Source organism: Vespa velutina, chromosome 13 (genome assembly GCF_912470025.1).
Source record: "Vespa velutina chromosome 13, iVesVel2.1, whole genome shotgun sequence".
Classification (NCBI taxonomy): Eukaryota; Metazoa; Arthropoda; class Insecta; order Hymenoptera; family Vespidae; genus Vespa; species Vespa velutina.
Window position 1 is genome coordinate 2,599,553 of NC_062200.1, and position 20,072 is coordinate 2,619,624.

Consider the following 20,072-nt stretch of genomic DNA (forward strand, 5'->3'; position numbering starts at 1 on the left):
GTAAAAAAAAATGTTTTCGAAAATGTTAAACGAAAAAAAAAATGTATATATATATATATATTATATGTATATATAAAAATCGTAGACACAAGTAAGAAGGAAAAAAAGAAAAAGAATCGAGTGGATTTTTTACGTGATGTTGTAATCAATAATGAAGTCAATTCAATGATATAAAACAAAGATATGTAATTGTTCAATAGTTTTGTTGAAAAAATCTTTTTGAATGGAATAATAATCCCGCTGGCTAATACACACTGTCAATAATTATATTGATTAAATTTTTATTTATAGGAGTTTATTTTTAATCAACAATTGTATTTACGAAACGCAATTGTATTTACCGAAGTAAAAACAAAAACAAAGTAAAAAACCAAGGACTTTGAGAACGGATTAGTATGTGCATATATTATACGATTGTAGATCCATCAAGATTATTTTGCATTCATCCCATCCATCCATCCTTCCATCCCATCCATCCACATCCATTCATCCCATCCATCCAACTATGTTCGTGTTCATGTTCATGCACATGCTCATGGTAACTTTCGATACTAGCAGGAGCAAATAATCTTCATAGTTTTACAATTTTGCATAAGCATATTACTTGTTCTTGAATGTTTCTTTTTTTTTTTATTTATTTAAGTTATAGCGTTAACATTAAAATATAATTGCTTTTTTTTCTTTTCTTTCTTTTTTTTTTTTAATATATTCCGATTAAAATATATATATACATATAATTTTTACACGTATGCAAGCAAAGATGAGTGATAAATAAAAGAAGATGAAAAAAATCGTAAAATAGTAATAAAAAAAAAAAAAAAAAAAAAAAAAAAGAAGAAGAAAGAACTAAATAAATTTTCATAAAAGCTTATAAAACTTGAGAAATCCTCTATATTAATTTTATCAATTTCAAGATCGTAATCTAGGTTGAAAGATTAAATACGAGGATTGAAAATAACATACTTGAGATTACCACCACCAACTCCGCAGCTCAATTCACAATCACGACGAGATTCAGCATTGGCACAGGAATGAATTATTTCTTCGATTTGATTGCAAATATTCAATTTCGAGGGTGACACGTCAATCATAATTTTTATCGTTGTCGATGAGCCAGGTTGTTCTCCTATTCGCCATTCTAATCTCAAACTAAATAGGACAGAGAAACAAACAAACGAATGAACGTACATACATACAAACGAATAATAAATCAAATACGTCAAATGATTCTTATTAAATATCAAATTTTTTTTTTTTATTTTTCATTGCCTCTTTTTCTTTTTTTTTTTTTTTTTCTATTTATTTATTTATTTATTTATCGTTCATTCGTTTTAAATTGTGATAATAAAATTTCTTTTCGATTATTCTTTTTTCTTTTTCTTTTTTTTTTTTTTTTTCATTCTTTTCTTTAGTTTAACATTTAATAAATGTTGATTTGTAAAATTGTCCCTTTAAAAAGATTTATTTCCATAAAATTTCATTTTTCTTTATACCTTGAACCATTGAACTTTTTATTTCTTTAAATCTGCAGACTAGTAAAGCTACTAATTATTACTCTCTTTCTCTCTCTCTCTCTCTCTCTCTCTCTCTCTCTCTCTCTAATATATATAAACATTTTTTTTAACACACATACAAACACATATATATATATATATATATATATATATATATATATACTTGTATTTTAATTAAGTAGTAAAATATTAAACTCACGATACGATGGTCGGTGATGTTTTAAGTAGAGTAGAATTGATCACGTGTACAATACCATCCTTTTTGGTAACATTGAAAGCCTTTGATCCGTGTATACTAAAAGATATTCTTGAATCGGTTTTATTCCTCGGTTGTGCTACACGAAAGTATCGAGACGAGAAACGAGAAATTCTGACGTTTTCTGGATAGATCGGATGTATTAAAGGGATCGATGCGGCCGTCGGTGTGGTCGTTCGATGTTGTGGCCCGATGAACAATAACGTGGTATTCACCTGAAAAACGAAAAGAATAAAATAAAAAAAAAAAGAAAAAAAGAAAAAAAAAAAAAAAAAAAAATGAAGAATACATAAATGAGAAAGAATAATTGCCTTTAATAGAAAAATATTGGAAACCTAATTTTTTCTTTTCTTTTTCTTTCTACTTTTTTTCTTTCTTTTTTTTTTTTTTAAATACGTTCCACGTAGTACTAGTATCATTTTCTTTTATCGGATTCACGTTATCGGATAGGTCATTATTTTTTTTACAAATATTAAAAATGAACAGTTTCATTATGATATTATCGGAATTTCTAGAGAAATTTATTCCGCGAATTTCTTTTCAACGTAAACTTTTTCTACCGCTCATTTAAAACTACTTACTAAGAAGAAAGTGGAAAAAGAGAGAGAGAGAGGGAGAGAGAGAGAGAGGGAGAATAAAAAGAAATAGAATAAAAAAAAAGGGTAAAAAATGAATGAAATAAATTAGCAAATTATTGAAAAATGATAAAATCTGTGAGAATATTCTTTCTGTATAGTTGGACGGTAACTATGGAAACGAAAAAGGAGAAAAGGTAAAAAAAAAAAAAAAAAAAAAAGAAAAGAAACAAGTAAAGAAAAAAGAGAGCGCGCGCGCGCGTGTGTGTATGTGTTGTATGTGAAAGACAGAGTAGAAAAGATATGTTGTGATCGCAACGAGCTGATTCATATCACAGAAGATTTATTTTCTCGTTTGAATTCAATTTCGCCCACTTCGACGATACACATGGGTGACATAAATTATATATTATTTTGTCCCTATCTCTCATATAATCGTGATTATGTTTGGCATTGTTTTTCTTTAGGATAAAAAGACAAAAAAAAAAATAAAAATAAACAAACAAACAATGGTCAATGCATATTGATCGGTTAAATAAATTCATTAAATCAAATTGTATTATAGATCGAATATCCTATATTAAATGGAGAATTTAATCATGGTTATTAAAATGATAATAATAAGAAAATAAAGAGAATAATCGATCGACATAATCGATAGACATAATGGTATAAATTTATTATCGAAAGATTACTTATGGCTTGGTCTTTCTAAAATATATTACTTATATGTAGATAATAAAGTACTATAGGTCTTTGTATGATTTGTTAGTATCGATTTCATATATATATATATTATATATATATTTACATACTGTGTGTTCACCTTATAATTTAATCATTTTGAAATATTATATTTACATTGTTATTTTCTTTTTTTTTTTTTTATTTTTATTTCTCTTTATATGAACATCAACAAGAATTTTTATTTCAGATCATATTGTGCATTTTGATTATTCGAATTCAGTGATGCACAATATATATATAAATATATATATATATATATATATATATATATAAAATATAAACAATTTATTATACGAATGCTGTTGTTTATGTATATACCATTTGATTTACTATAGTCGAGCTATTAATATTAATTGTTATGTCTGCTCTCCATGAGTTTCAAGGAATTAATGATATCTATTCTACGAGTTTCAACAGTTATACATATATACATATATACATACATGTAATGCGTCTAATATGTATTATCGTATATGGCAATGACTAATAACATTAAACCATGTTGTATGATAAAGTTGAATCTGAATAGGAATTACGTCTATATAAACAGCATAGATGCAATTTTGGTGGATTAGCAAATACAGTGTATTCTGAGTATTTATTATCGGATTTTAATCGAAAGACAATTTCTCCTCGCTTATGACAATGTCGATAAAATTCGAACTATTTGTTGTTATATTAAATAAATTATTCGTCTTGTTTAAAAATATGGAATCAATTAAAAATAATATTATTTACGTAAAATTCATTGAAAAATTTCTATTCAAAATTTCTTTAATATATTAAATGTCATTCTTTTATTTATTAAAAATTAAATATCATCGAAATATTATTTTAATTATTATAAAAAAGAAAAAAAAAATATATATATATATAAAGCGAGAAATCATGATTCTTATTTCAAAAATTATTTACCGTCTATAAATAATTTCGAGAGATTGATATAATTTGTACACGCGTATATATCAAAAATTATTCTTCAAAAAAAAAAAAAAGAAAAAGAAAAAAGAAAAAAGAAAAAAGATCCAATAGGGTGAATATCAATTATCTCATTGATGATAAATGTGGGAGGATGAAAAAAGAAACAATTTAAAAAGGGAAAGTTTGGCGCCGATTCAACGAAAAGTCACGCGACTACGTTTAGAAAATCGTGATATCCAGACACCGATGTTGCTATTAATTCGTGATTAGTCGAGTCTCCGGAAAATCAATGCCGCACCCCCCGAAGAAATATATCGACGTAGTTTTGCTCCCTGATCGTTTAATGAGCCGCGATTATATCGTGAATTTACGGCTATTACGTACGGATACACAAAGTGCCACTAATTGTACCCCGTTATCGTTAAAAATGAACCTTTCTTCCTGCCTATTATTATTATTATTATTATTATTATTATTATTATTATTATTATTATTATTATTATTATTAGTTGATTGATCAATGTTAACAACGTACACACGTATACGTACCAATTTTTTTTTTTTTTAAATCGAGTTTAACTTTTAATTGATTTATTACGATTCATATATCACAGATAAACAATATTAACAAATGCTCGGTATAATTTTTTTTTTTTTTTTTTTTTAATTATTATTTTAAATAATCAAGAAAGTTTTAAATTGAAAACTGTGATTACTCGACCGACATTTTACTTGATCTATATCAAAATCAACAATAATCAAATAATATTGACGTATAAACGTAGATATATTAATTATTTTCAATCATTTAAATGTTAAATTATCGAATAAATATTGAAATGTGAATATCGAAATAAAAATTAATCAATGATATTATTAAGATTTTAATAAATCCCATAAATGATATTTAACGCTAGGGAAGATAAAATTAATGGTTATTTCACTTTGAAAAGTGTCATAGTATAAAAGAGCGAATAATTTGTCGGCGATTGATAAAATTGAAAATGTAGACGATTAATTTTTATCAATCAAAAGGTAACAACTCTATAACTACGTTCCTAACGAGATATTACAAACGAACGAAATTTGAAAAGAATTCCTTTGGAATCGCGTAGCCAGTAATTGGCTCTCTGACGATAGGACTACTACTTCTTCCTTTTATCCTCAGTAATTGGGAATCGGCAATACCGAACGATGTTCTTTGTAAACCATCGAACTTCTTCTTCTTCTACTACTACTACTACTACTACTACTACTATTTCTTTTTCTTCTTGTCCGATGCACCATGTGGATTTCGTTCAACGTCGTTTCCGCTTCGACGAGTATCGAAATTTCAACCTCCCGCTCTCAACCATTCCTACTATCATCCTCCTTCTTCTCCTCCTTTTCCTCCTCCTCCTCCTCCACCATCCTTCCTCTTTCAGATCTCTCATCCCTTTTCTTATCTACCCTTATTAAAGTAAGCTTTGTCACGGAAAAGTAAACACAACTCACCGAATTTTCTCCATGTCCTGGTAAAAGAGATTCGTCCTTAACCTGAAGGATAACTCGATAAGGTGATTTCGGTAGGAGCGTTGTTTTCGCATAAATTCCTGGAAAAAGAAAAAAACAAGTAGCAAAAGAAAGAGAAGAAGAAGAAGAAGAAGAAGAAGAAAGAAATCAATTATCTTACCATTGATTAATATATTTAAAAATATTCACGAGTATTTTGTAACCGTACTAATAAATATATAATATAAATACTAATACTAATACTAATATATAATATTAATAATATAAATAATACTAATAAATATAAATATATATATATATATTCTTTTTTTATATATAGATTATATAAATATTATACATTTTTATATATAGATCATATAGATATATAGATATTATATATAGAGAGAAAATATAAAATATAATATAAAATATAAATATAAAATTCGACCTAATTTCGTCAATAAATATCATCTCATTTATTTCAATTATTAATAATATTTCATTAATCTTTTAATATCTATTAATTTTATTAATAATATTTTATTATTTAAAAATAATATTTAAAACGTAATATCTCTAAGAAATAAATAAATAAATATATATATAATATTTCGGACAAATATTTCATTGTACTCATAAAACAAAATGAGAGAGAGAGAGAGAGAGAGAGAGAGAGAGAGAGAGAGAGAGAGAGAGAGAGAGAGAGAGAGAGAAAGAGAAAATTAGATCTTATTTTGTACAATGAAATAGTATATAGTTCTGATAAAATAATATATTTGAACAATTTATTATTTTTTTTTTTTTTTTTCAAAATAATTTCGAAAAAAAAGAAAAGAAAACGAAGAAAAATAAATAAATAAAATAATAAAAATTACTAAACTAAACAGAGATTAGTTCAAATAGCCTGTCGATAAAATTATATATGAACGATACTTACTAGTGTATATAGCAGTTGATACAGGATTCTCTGGATGTTTAGGATGTTCGATCGGCATCGTATCGTACGTTATGTTCAGAGCATTATGAATATCCTCGAGAATACGAACGATATATCGATTACTTTTTATCTCGTCGGCGTCCTTCACCATAAGATTATTGTCATCCAGTCTATCGCCCTGTTGAATAACACACACATACATACAAACACCTCCCTTCCCACATACAAAAGAAAAAAAAAAAAAAGATCAGAGCTTTTCTTTTCTTCTTCTGTTCTTGCTTTTTTCTCTTTTTTACTTTTTTGTCAAATATGGGGAAAAAAAAAAAAGGAAAAGAAAGGATGGTACTTTTTGGATTCTTTGTATTCGAACTATATGACTTCTTTTTCGTTTTTTTTTTTTTTTTTACGACTCCTCTCTTTTTTCTTCTCTCTCTCTCTCTCTCTCTTTTTTTTCTTCTTTTTTGGGACGGACGTTCTCGCCTTGAAACGAATCCCTTTTATCCTCCAATGTAAAGTAAGAGAAACGGAGAGTCGAAGAGGAAAAAAAAAAATAGGGGAGGAAAGTGAGCGTAAAAAAGAGCCAGGAGTTTAATCAGGATCAGCCCTCAAGCTTTTTCTCTCTTTCTCTTTCTCTTTCATTCTTTTTTACACCTTTGCTCTCTCTCTCTCTCTCTCTCTGTCTCTGTCTCTCTTTTGTGTCATTCTCACCATACATTCATTCGTACCATACCGCTGCCCAAAACAATGCCATAATTAAACGGACAATGTACAGTCATGATTAAGTCCCGCTTTACGCAGGATACCATTTTCAATCATGACTTTTATTTCGACTTATATCTCTAACTTTTCATACGAATTTCATGACAATCAAAGTCTTTCCAAACTCTTCATAATCATCGTTACAACGGCAAAACATATCTTTACCGTTCAAATCTGAAATATATTTCGATGGGTTTCCAAGAAAAAAAGAAAAAAAAAAAAGAAAAAAAGATTATATTCTACGATATTATATATCCTCGATATAATTTTTCAATTGTACGAAATAATTAATAAGATAAAAAGAAGAAGGGAAAAAAAAAAATAAAATAAAAGACAACAAAATTTACAAATATATACAATACAAAAGACAAGAATGTATAAAATTAAAGAAGAAAAATAAAGGAGTGGAAAAAATTTTGTAAATAAAGCGAAGAGAGACTTGACTGCCTGTCCCTCCTTCTTCGGCTGCTCCTTTCGAAAAAAAAGGAAAGAAAGAAAGAAAAAAAAAAAAAAAAAAAAGGGCAAACAAAAAGAAATAATCTAACCATTTTAAAAAGGACAAATACGTGGACAATCAAGACCTTGATGAAGTAATGATAACAAAGGTAGACAAATATTTACAAAATTTCGAGAAACAAGATATTACAGTATATCTCATTTCGGTAATTTACTTGATTATATAATACAAACACTCACCGCAGTAAAATCACGTAGAGTAATCTCGACGACTGTATCCATTTGTGCTATAGGAGGATTATCATCCTGATCCAATATATCGATCCCCAAAATACGTAACAAAGCATACTGAATCCCAGTAATTTCCTCATAAACGAGACAACGTACTTCAATATTGACACGTGGCCCTGGACCACCTACTGGACCAAGGACATCGCGATCCAACGATGAGTTAGCATAAAGAGTATTGTTTATCACGTGGAAATAATTTGTTCCTAGTAATGGGACAATGAGAAATTTGTAAAAACAATTTTTTTTCTTTCTTTTTTTTTTTTCTAAATTAATTAATCAAATTCGAATAACGTGGGGAATCACCGTGAATCACTTCTGGACTTGTTCCAATGAGTGATTTCACAAAAAAAAAAAAAAAAAAAAAAAAATATATATATATATATATAAATAAATAAATAGAAACGAAATAAGAAAAAGAAGATTGCATGTTCCATTCCAAACTATGCAACAACGTGTGAATGTCAATCGAGAGAAAAAATATTGCACAATTCCTGGCTCTCTTCTTCTTCCTTGTTTTCTTTTTTCTTTTTTTTCTTTTTTTTTTTTTTTTTTTTTTTTCCACCAAATTCATTTACTTTTTGTCTTTTTTCCTTTCTTTTTATTTATTTATTTATTTATTTTTTTTCTTGTTGACATCTGTCCTAGGAAATCTATATGTTCTTTTTTTTTTTCTTTCTTTGAATTTAATTACCATTCAACAATTCGTATCCGATAACACGAAAATCTGGACAAATATCCGTATAAACTTCTGGCCCAAATGGACCGAGCATGGTCGCAGGTTGATTCTCATAAATCCTGTATTGCGAGGAATTCCAAAAACACATATCCTATAAAATATATGGGAAAAAAAATGGATAAGTTATTTCTAATGAATTAATAATAATAATAATAATAATAATAATAATAATAACAATAACAATAATAATAATAATAATAAATAATGGATAGATTGACATTGTTAGAGACAATTTATAAAAGAAATCTAAAAAGTAACGATATATACCTGTACATAATCGGCACAATTTATTTTATTCTGCTTGATTGGTAATGATTGTACTTTTATATTCAGAACGTCGACGTCGCCGGCATTTTCCTTCGCCTGAACGATAATGTCATCGGATACGTCTTGATAAGTGAAAGAGAGAGAGAAAAAGAAACAGAGGAAAATGTTAGAAAAATTTTCTGCTATCTGATCGATATAAAGATCAAAAGGAAAAGGTATAAAAAGACAAAAAAAAAAAAACAAAAAAAAAGAAAAAAAGAAGGGATGGAGACAGGAGGAGGGAGAAAACGAATCCTCCCATCCCCATTATCCCACCCTAATATAAACTTACTATCCTTCGGAAGAGTTCGTAACCAAACTGTATTGGTCTTTTCGTCGAGGATCGCAAATTTTTCACGTTGACCAGAAATACGATATTTCACCTCTTTCGGTATCGTCGAATCGTTTCGAAGTGTCCTGAGTGTCAGTAATTTTACGTTCGAATTTAAACCAACATCCTTATTTGCCAAATATGGTAATCTCAATATTAAATTTGATTGTGGAAAATATAATGCTGAAACAAAAATTCGAGAGAATCATTTATACAGAGGAAAATAATTTACTTCGTTTCAAATTATTATTAAATAAATTTTGAAAACGTAACTTAGTATTTTTTTTCCTTTCTTTTTTCTTTTCTTTTTTTTTTTTTTTGTTTTGTTTTTATATGTAAACGATTGTTCTTTAAACAATAATATTTTTATAATATTATAAATAGTATAATATTATTAATGTTGTGTCTATTATATATGTAATATTATTTTTGTATAATTCTTCATTATTATTATTTGTCTCTATGATACAACAAAAATTATTTCAACCATGATCGTTCATAAATTATATTTACTTCTTTCTTTCTCTCTCTTTTTTTCTTTTTTTTTTTTTTTTTTTTTTTTTTTGTTTAAAAAACGATGATTACGATATTGACGATATCATGTAAAGTCTATTTGATTTTTTGAAGATAATTGTAACGAGGACGATCTAGATATGAATTTTTCTCGAACGATCACAAATCGATTAGTTACGATTTCAATGATAAATAATATCGAATGAAGAGAAATTGATTGCGCGCTTATCAAAAGATTCCATACGATATTTTCTAAGAGATTTCTAAAACGAGCGAACGTTGTATTTACAACGATGGCGGAACAATACTCCGAGGATATTCAATGGAGTTCTCTCTTTCTCTCTCTCCTCGTAAAACGAACAAAACGAGTTGTCTCTTTGGCGTGGGTGTTACATACGCGAATTTCCGGAAAATAATAGAAAGGTTAGATAACGCGTTAACTCGATAAATTTCACTGATGACTACATCAATGTACCTAGGCCCAACCCATTTTTTTTCCCTTTTACATTGAATCCTTAACATTTAATAATCGTCGAATGAACGAGCCTCTCTCTTTCTTTCTCTCTCTCTCTCTCTCTCTAATTAATTCTTACTGATAAATAAATAAATTTTGAAGATTTATTAAGCTAACGAAATTCAAGGTTTCATCGTGAGTAAAGAAAAAGAAAAAAAAAAAAAAAAAAAAAAAAAAAAAAAAAAAAAAAAAAAAAAACAAGTGAAAGAACCAAAAAAAAAAAAAATACATATACACATACGTATATCATTCTAATATATTATTATTATTATTTTTTTTTTATTTTATTAACAAACGCAATTAAAAGTTGTCGATATAAAGAAAAAATTAATTTCCTCTGTATGACTTTCATTAATGAGGATTCAATCGTTAACTTCTTATTCTTTCGATCGATTACGATGATAATAATATCGGACGAAAATTCTTTTTATGATTTGGATACGATTCAAAAATTAATTTAATCTTTCGAATGAAAAAATAAAAACAAAAGAAAGAAAGACCAACAATATCTTTCCATACATAATTTCAAATAAGGAAAAAATCCCGATGATATCGATGTACTCAACGTTCAAATCGTCTTTTAATAAAATTTCCTACGGGCATTGTGTGTAAGACTTTAAGGAGAAATTTTATAAGTCGAGCAAAGAGATAGCTTCGGTGGTGTGAGCGTGCCTGTACCTTTTAGGGAACGTTTGAGATAGAAAAGTTTCTTTAATCTTCGAGGAAGTAGAATATACACAAGCGAGGGGATGAATATCGTCGGTTAAAAAACTGAATCTTAAGGGATCACCGAAGCGAGAAGAATGCTTCTTTTACTAAGTTACGTGTTGTTTCTTAAAGAGAAAAGAAGATAGAAATATAAAGAGGGAGATCAAATTGAGATTATTTTTTGTAGATAAAAGAACCTCACGTAATCGTCGATTTCTCTTAATTCCCCACCTTCGAAGGGGAAAAGAGAGAGAGAGAGAGAGAGTTACGAAAGTAGAATAGCAGTTGGATGAGTAAAACTCTCTGGATTCTTTCTACACAATCGCAGCTAAAAAGATCTGATTCGATACTTTTCAAAGTGTACGCGATATTCCACCCCCTTTCTTCTTTTCTTCTTCTTTTTTCTTTTTCCTCCTTCTCTCTCTCTCTCTCTCTCTCTCTCTCTTTCTTTTTCTTATGGATACATCCTTTTATACGTTTCTTCGACGGCGACGAATACGATGGCATCGAAACGTTGAATAAAATATGTTTTGAAATATTCCGAAAGAGTGATTCTCTCTCTCTCTCTCTCTCTCTCTCTCTCTCATCTTTCTGCCCCATCGTTCGTAAGGACGAAAAGATATGGAAAAGCTTTTCAGTCGATGAACACGAATAAAGATATTCGAAGAATTGAACATTCTTCGAAAATGATTTCAAATGAAATAAGATTTATTTATTAATAAATAAAAAAAATAAATAAAAAAAAAAAACAAAAAAAAAAAAAAAAACATGAAACAAAACAAAACAAAAGAAAAAGAAACAAAGAAAAAAATTCCTGTTCGAACGTTACATTACTTAATTAAATCTAATTGTATCAAGAGAATAAATGATTAATTCACAATTTCAATGGAAAAAAAAAAAAAAAAAAAAAAAAAAAAAAAAAAGAAAAAGTATTTGTCGAGCTAACTGCGAAAAACCCCCTTTTTTTGTCCAATCATTCAAGATGATTGTCGTCCCTTAGAACGAGAAAACTATAAATCTTCGTAGTTCCGATGAAAATTTCTAAAAAATTTTTTTTCTCCCTATTTAGCCATTACATTATTACTGTTGGTATTTGTACTTAAAGGTATTTGATTCGTACGAGGAATCACCAATAACGACACCGGCACAGGGTCTTCTTGTGTCAAGGTGAACGTTTAATCAATATACACGGGGCAGTTAATTTTAATCCCAGGATCGCGTGCGTGCCAGTAGACGGAACGATTACGAGCGTTTTTACGATCCTTCGCTACGAGCCTTTCTAACCCTCTCCGTAGCCATCTTAACACGATTTTACGTAGATAAAGCATATTATCTTCGATATTTATTTCGTAATATTCTACCTTTGAAACGAGGAAAAAAAAAAAAGGTACAACGTTTGCATGCATCGATCTATGCATATTTATCTTTTTATTTGTCTTTTTTGTTTTCTTCTTTTTATTCTTTTTTCTTTTTCCTCTTTTTTTTTTTTTTCTTTTTTTTTTTCTACCAGATCAAAGAAAAAAATTATGCGCTTCGTTACGTAAAAGTAGATTTATTTGTATTTCTTTTTTCCTCTTTTTTTTTCTTTTTTTTTTTTTTTTTTTTTTATGTATTTTCCTAATTTAGCATTTTCGCTTTATCTTTAATTAGACAATCGCCGTCAAATTGAAAATAAATAATAATATTCGATCCGATTAAATAAAAAAAGAAAAAAAAATAAAAAATAAAAAATAAAAGAATATATATCCATCTATCTATCGTTTAATAATTTCAAACGCATTCAATAATCAACGATATGCCATGACGTTTCATATCCGTTTCGTTCTAATATAAAATTAATTAGAGAATGATAAGAGAAAAAAAAAAAAGAAAAAGAAAAGGAAAAGGAACAAGACAAAACAAAACAAAACAAAACAAAACGAAACGAAATGAAGCAATATCTTTCGCGTTTAATAATTAAAACGACGTGCGTTTGTGGTTTATCCTTTCTTAACCATTAAAAAAAAAAAAAAAAAAAAAATATTCGAGAGAATAACAAATAACGTGTGACTCGGGAGTGATACGATAAAAGTTGGCGAAGGTACGATAGCCGCACATCGTTTCAGTATGCTTCCTGAGTGAGTATAAGGGTGGCTTTAAAAAGGCGGTAGGAAAGGGGTGGGTCACGCGAAAGTCGAGTTAAACTCGGGAAAAGAGGGTTGATGATGATGGTGGTGGTGGTGGGTGGATTGGGTGGTTCCGTGTACTTGCTGGTCGACCGACCATCGACACGTCACACATACACACTCCTATACTATCTATTTCTTCGACACACATATAGACTTACGTCATGTAGAAACATATACAAACGTACGAACATACATACGTACGTATATAAGTTGGATATAAGAAGTAAAGATTTGCACGGAGGTAATGTTGTGTAAAGCTATGTATGTTAATACAAACGAAAGATACGTATAGCGTGTGTCCAGAAAGTCCCTCGTAATCATAATCGACTATATACGATTTAGTATAGTAATAGTAGTAGTAACAATAGTAGTAGTAGTAATAGTAGTAGTAGTAATAGTAGTAGTAGTAGTAGTAGTAGTAGTAATAGTAGAGAGAGAAAGAATATATCGTACGTTGAATTCTTCGCGTGTTTAACGTAGGAATCATTTGCATATTCAAGATCACGCTCTTATCTCTCTCTCTCTCTCTCTCTCTCTCTCTCTCTCTCTCTCTCTCTCTCTCTCTCTCTCTTTCTCTTTGAAACAACATCTCGTATTTTTTATTTCACTGGTACCACAATTAAACTACTATACCGGTTAAGAAAAGTATAATTATAGTGAAATTAAAAAGGAACGTGAGTTGAGTTCCCTGAATGAAATAAAAATAATGTTTCAATCGTGGATACAAAATGTCACAAAGGAACGAGTAAAAATAGAGAAGGGGAACATAATTTCTCAACGAAACGGAAATAAAGGGCATGATTCTAATGGAGAAAGAGAAAGAATGAGAGAGAAAAAGAGAGAGAGTGTGTGTGTGTGTTTGTGAGAGAGAGAGAGAGAGAGAGAGAGAGAGAGAGAGAGAGAGAGAGAGAGAGAGAGAGAGAGAGGAAGCGTTTGAAAAGAAGATATTTGTGTCCACGCGTCTTCGGCAACAGCTTTCACTGATCCCACTTTATTGGCGTTTCGTTGAACGTTAATCCCACAAAACCCTATGGAACCTCTATAAATTGTATATTCCTCGTCTAGAGATGCTTAAGGTTGTGGTAAACCAAAGTTTATTAACAGATTCCACAATTTCCTTAACACATTTATAGTTCCCTAAACGATACCAGAATAAATATTGTAAGTACATAAAATATCTTTCTTGCATATCTTTTGTATTATATATTTATATATAAATTACTCTTGTCTACGTTATTTCTCTTTTTTCAAATAATCCGAAAGAAAGAAAAAAAAGAAAAAAGAAAAAAAGAAAAAAACACCAAACAAAAATATTTTCGTAACTACTTCCGTATTTTCTATTTGTTCGTATATTTCTTTTTTACTGTTTCTTTTTAAAATTTTTTTTTTCTTTTTTTTTTTTTTTTCTAATTTTTGTATTACTTATACAAACATTACTCTTCTCTCAATTTCGATGTAAACGATATATGTAATCAAATAAATACAATCAAACTTGATTATTCGAAAGTTGCCTTGAAAGAGAAATTTCGTTTAAAAGATCTAATCGACATTTTTTTCTTCTTTTTTTTTGCATATCGTCTAGTCATTATAAACTCGTGAGACATTTTAGTACGAAGAGAGAGAAAAAAAAGAAAAGGGGAGAGAGAAAGAGAGTGTTCCTTTCTCGATCACGATTATTTAGCTAATGGCCTTTACCAACGTCGACGTTCAAAAAGCAGGGAGAACACATCGTTATGACTGTTCGAGGTTTTCGACACTTACGTGACCCCAAGTTAAGAGAGAGAAAGAGAGAGGAATTGTCGAGTTCGTCGGTCGGCTTAGGAAATTCACTATGGCACGCGAGACGAGGGTGCATTTACGTGAGACAAGCGTAAGAACAGAGAGACAGAAAGAGAGAGAGAGAGAGAAAGAAAGAGAGGCAGAGAGAGAGAGAGAGAGAGAGTGCTGTTAAAAGCAGTTCCTTTTATATTTTCTATTATTAAACGAGAATTTTTAGTTCGATTTATATCGATAAAATATTATTTGATGATCAATTTTGATACTTTCTTTCTGTCTCTCTCTATCTCTTTTTTCCTATTCGTAAAGTGGTCACGCTTATCGATCTTCAAGAAAGCACGCGACGTCTCATCTCTATGTTCTATGCCTTCCAGCGGAATTTATAGCTCGCTCACGGCCTCACGAAATAGTTAGAATCATCCATCTTCGAGCGTCGGATGCGTTAGAAGAAGACTAGACGCGGAATTGCCTCGTAAATCTTTTTACCAAAGAGAATTCCTAAGTTTTTTTTTTTCTTTTCCTCTATCTTTTCTCTCTCTCTTTCTCTCTCTCTTTCTTTTTTCTTTTTGTTTTTCTTTTTTTGCTTGTATCAGGGATAGCTATTATCATAATATTATTATAGATAGACGATCAGTACTTTTTTTCTCCTCTTTCTCTATTTCATTAATATAATTAATTTGCATACGCGATTATTTCCATTTTTCAGATTTATCGCAATGAGAACGAATGATTTATCAGATTAAGTCAAGAGAGTATAATAATTTACGAGAGATATATAGAGACTAAATGTTCTGACGAAATTAACATTAAAATATTGTTTGAGTAAGAAGATACGAGGAGTCTTTCAACTATTCGATTATTACAGAAATATTTTTCAATAATATATCTCGATGATAAATTTCAACAACAAAAAGAAAGATATTTTATACAATTCGAACAAATGCAATGGAAGTTAGAAGATATAATATCTCGTTATTATATCCTCTCACCCTCCTTCCTCCCTCCTCTAACCACCCCTTTCACCATTTGCGAATAAATGAATTTAAAATTAAGTAAACTGCCAACTCCACGGTGTCGTTTGGTAAAAGAGTAATTTTTAAAACATTAGAGATCGTTAAGGGACAACGGCATAGCTCGTTATCTCGTACGGGAAACGGGATAAAACAGGAGGGAAAAAAAAACGCACAGAAAAATGAAAAAGAAAGAGAGAGAGAGAGAGAGAGAGAGAGAGAGAGAGAGAGAGAGAGAGAAAGAAAGAAGAAGAAAAAAAAAAAAAAGATTCGACGTATTCTCATTCGTGAAGTTTAAAACTCGGTCGTACGAATGACTCGGACGACGATGAGAGGAGCAACGAAGCGAGTTAAAGCACTTTCAGGTAGTTCGCGTATCGTCTATTAGGAAAGTTTATTATGAGAAAGAGGAAAGTGTAATGGTGATGTTGGTGATGCTGATGGTTATGGTGATCGTAATAGTAATCGGGAATTGTTTAAAACAAAGAAAAAAAGTAAACGTACGTACGTAACACGTTTACGTCTATATATAAAGTACTCAAGATATATATAATAGTTTTTGTTATTTTTATCTGGTACTTTCATGATCGAGATAATACTCGAGAAAGCGAGAATGAGAAAAAGTGAGAAAAAAAAAAGAAAAAAGAAGAAAAAAAAAAAAAAGGAGAAATAGGGATAGGAGAATCTTTTCGATGATCTTTTCTCTATTTTCAAGACTCCCATGATCGTTCTTTTACTATACCTGGAAACCCTTTATTTGCGTCTTCTAACATCGAGTTACAATTCCCGAAAACAGAGACCAGTATGAATACGATATGGGTAGCCCTACAACAGACTCGTCACCACCAACCCTTTAGCCGATATTTCTCTCAAAGACTGACTTCTTCTTTTTCTTCGTTTTCTTTCTCTTCCTTCTCTCTATTATTCTCCTTTCTCTTTCTAACCATTCTAACCCCTAATGTCTCTATCCATACTATACTAACGTCTCTCATTCCATTCCATTCCTTTCCTTTCCTTTACATCCCTAGGATAGAGAACCCCCTGGATAGATCGCAGCACTACCTATGCAAATTGATTCGTCGTGACGATGAAAGGAAGAAACAAAATGAGACGACGTTCTATTAGATTAGATTCTTCTACGTTAGAAATAATATTAGATTTTAAGAGTTATGTCCGTCTTTATGAAATTGTATACAATAATTTTTTTTTTCTTTTTGTTTTTTCTTTTTTTTTTGTTTTTTTTTTGTTTTTTTTTCAAGAGACAACTAAGAGCACGTATTTTTATTTAATCAAATATTTAATAAACTTCGATAACACGATTTCACATGTTCCGTAATTATACGCGTATGTTAATTATATTCTGAATGAAATACTAATTAAGAGAGTTCGCACTTTTAATTCAATTAAATATCTATACCGAGTACAATCATTTCTTGTGAGTTTTTTCATGTAATCGCGAATATTTCCTTTTTTTTTTCTTTTTTTTTTTTTTTTTTTTTTTCACTTTGAATGAAATTAATTAACGAATGAGTTATGCATCAGCGTATTATTTCCTTTTTCTTCTTCTTTTTTTTTCTTTTTTTTTTTAAATTATGACTAATAATCCGATCAATATTTTACCTTCTCGATCATAACAAAAACATTAATCAATCAATTAATTTATCTATTTCTAGCTTACCATGTCGCAATACTGTGAAAGAAAAAAAAAGAGAGAGAGAGAGAGAGAGAAATATCTGTTAGACGAATAATAAAAAAAAAAGGAAAAAAGAAAAAAAAAAAAGAAAAAAAAAATGTTTCCGGAAGAGAACGATTATTTACCGATAACGAGAAGATCTTTGTCGGTCGTTCGAATCGAAAATAAAACGACAGAGGGAAGGATTTACGGTCGATCGTGACTTTCGAAACAAAAAGGGTGCTGGTGGAATGGAATAGAATGAAAGGGAGGGGCAGGGTGCAGGGAACAGGGGTAGGGAGGAGTGGTGGCGCAGAACGAGTGTCTCAGGTACACTAGAAAGTCCTGCGCACGTGTGTAAATATTTCCCGGTGAAAAGTCGGCCTACCCATTGTGTTGTATAACACATAAACACATCCACGCACGCACATAAAGAAACATACACACTTTACCTCCTTTTCTCTCTTTCACTCTTTCTCTCTTTCTCTCTCTCTCTCTCTCTCTCACTCTCGTTTTTTTCCTAGAGAACATTTACTTGTGCGAGGACATAGATCACGTTCGTGACACCTGCCTGCATGTGGCGACAGTAAATAACGAAATGCTTCGAACATCCCCCTCCCGCCTCCCCCTCTACCCCTACCCATTATACCACTTCATCAGCATTATATACAGTGTGTTTCATATTTAAAAATGTTACGTATTGTTTTTATCTCTCGGAAAAAATATTATCAAAAAGTTTACTCCGATATATATATATATGTGTGTGTGTGTGTATATTTATGTATATTTATGTATGTAGATACGTGCATTATGAATCAAACGATTTAATAATATTTATTACTTTATAAAATCTTATGAATGTATTTTGTTATATAAAAAAAAACAAAAAAAAAAACAACAACAACAACGAAAAATCAAATCAAATGTATCTGACGCAAAGAAAAAAAGAAAAAAAGATTGGAATGAATCATGGCGAGAAAAAAAAGAAAAAAGTAATTGATAAAACTTTACGCGAACAAACCCTATATTTATTTCGAATTTTTCCATCCAACCCCCCGCGACCCTCGCCCTCTTACTCCACCGATCTTCGTCTGCTTTTTCATAGACGAGAGAAAGAGAGACCGACGCTGAACTCCGAAATAGTTTCACTATATTTAGGTTAACTCCTCTTTGACGGGTTGAGGAAGTATCGCAAGACACATATATCCTGAGAGTGAAGAAAAAAAAAAAAAAAAAAAAAAGAAAAAAAAAGGTGAACTTATGGCCTCGTTAAGGTCGCCCTTTAACACGTTAACGTAATTATTCTTTAAATGATATATGTACGTATCTATATAAGTATGTACGTACATATGTACATATTATATAAAAGTAAAGGAAAATATGAATAAAGCTTTGAGATTTATATATATATATATATTACGGTCATTCCAATAATTCTATCTTAAACCAAATTTATATTCGTATACTTGATCTCTTTTTCTTATCTAGGTCGTCGTTTATCTGCCTTTACCTGTTTCAGAGTCAATTATTTATTGATAAGGGGCAATTTATGAAAAAAGTAGGTTAATAAAATGCTATTATAAAAGTTGTTGCCCATTATTAAATTATATAAATTATAATAATATATATCAAGTGATTTTCGTTCCTGAAAAGTTTTACAAAAAAGAAAAAGAAAAAAAAAAAAAGAGAAAAAAAAATAATTTTGCTACAGTTATTAGAAATATTCTTTTTTTTTGTCGAATTTTTTTTTATAAAAGTTTAATCATTAAAATCGTCCCTCTCGTTCATTTTAATTAAATTCATATTTTCCTTTTTACTCGACACTTAATTTTTGATATCTACATCTTTAAAAAAAATATAAAAGAAAAAAAATTAAAAATTAAAAAACAATGAAACGGATGAAAACATTTTCCAACAATATCAATTTGTTCGATATTTGTAAATAAGAAAAAAAAAAAAAAAAAAAAAAAAAAAAAAAGAGTAATTTCAATTAAAACACAAGGTATGTATATAATTTTTGTTAACCTGACTATAATGCTTACAAGATGACAATGAAATATTGTCATTTGTTGATAGCCAAGAACTAACGTAAGGTACCAACCCTAAACTCCTTAAACAACGAAAACAATCCTTGAAATCTTTTGTTATATCCATAAAGATAATTACATCGTCTATAGTTACATATGCATATTGTTCGTCATTAAAAGCAGAGCTTAAAGCCTCACCCTGTTCATTAGATTTAACTATTTAGATTACATAGAGAATTCAGTGGCTTAATTTCTACTCTTATGGGAGAATAGACGACTTAACCGCAAGCTTGTAGTTCTTCTTTTGTAAAAGAGTATATTAACTACCATTGTTCTCTCTCTCTCTCTCTCTCTCTCTCTCTCT

General features: G+C 29.6%; 1 protein-coding gene across 2 annotated transcripts in view; it reads right to left on the reverse strand.

Annotated features, from left to right (window-relative positions):
• Positions 1-20,072, reverse strand: part of LOC124953969 (proto-oncogene tyrosine-protein kinase receptor Ret) — a 53,722-nt gene that overhangs the window by 13,895 nt on the left and 19,755 nt on the right. For both annotated transcript variants that reach the window (XM_047506104.1, XM_047506101.1), the window contains exons 3-10: positions 9,282-9,503; positions 8,951-9,072; positions 8,639-8,774; positions 7,897-8,150; positions 6,442-6,619; positions 5,508-5,605; positions 1,714-1,985; positions 964-1,149 (exon numbers count right to left, since the gene is read on the reverse strand). In XM_047506104.1, the coding sequence (XP_047362060.1) occupies positions 964-1,149; positions 1,714-1,985; positions 5,508-5,605; positions 6,442-6,619; positions 7,897-8,150; positions 8,639-8,774; positions 8,951-9,072; positions 9,282-9,503 (1,468 nt within the window). The remainder of the gene's footprint in view (positions 1-963; positions 1,150-1,713; positions 1,986-5,507; positions 5,606-6,441; positions 6,620-7,896; positions 8,151-8,638; positions 8,775-8,950; positions 9,073-9,281; positions 9,504-20,072) is intronic.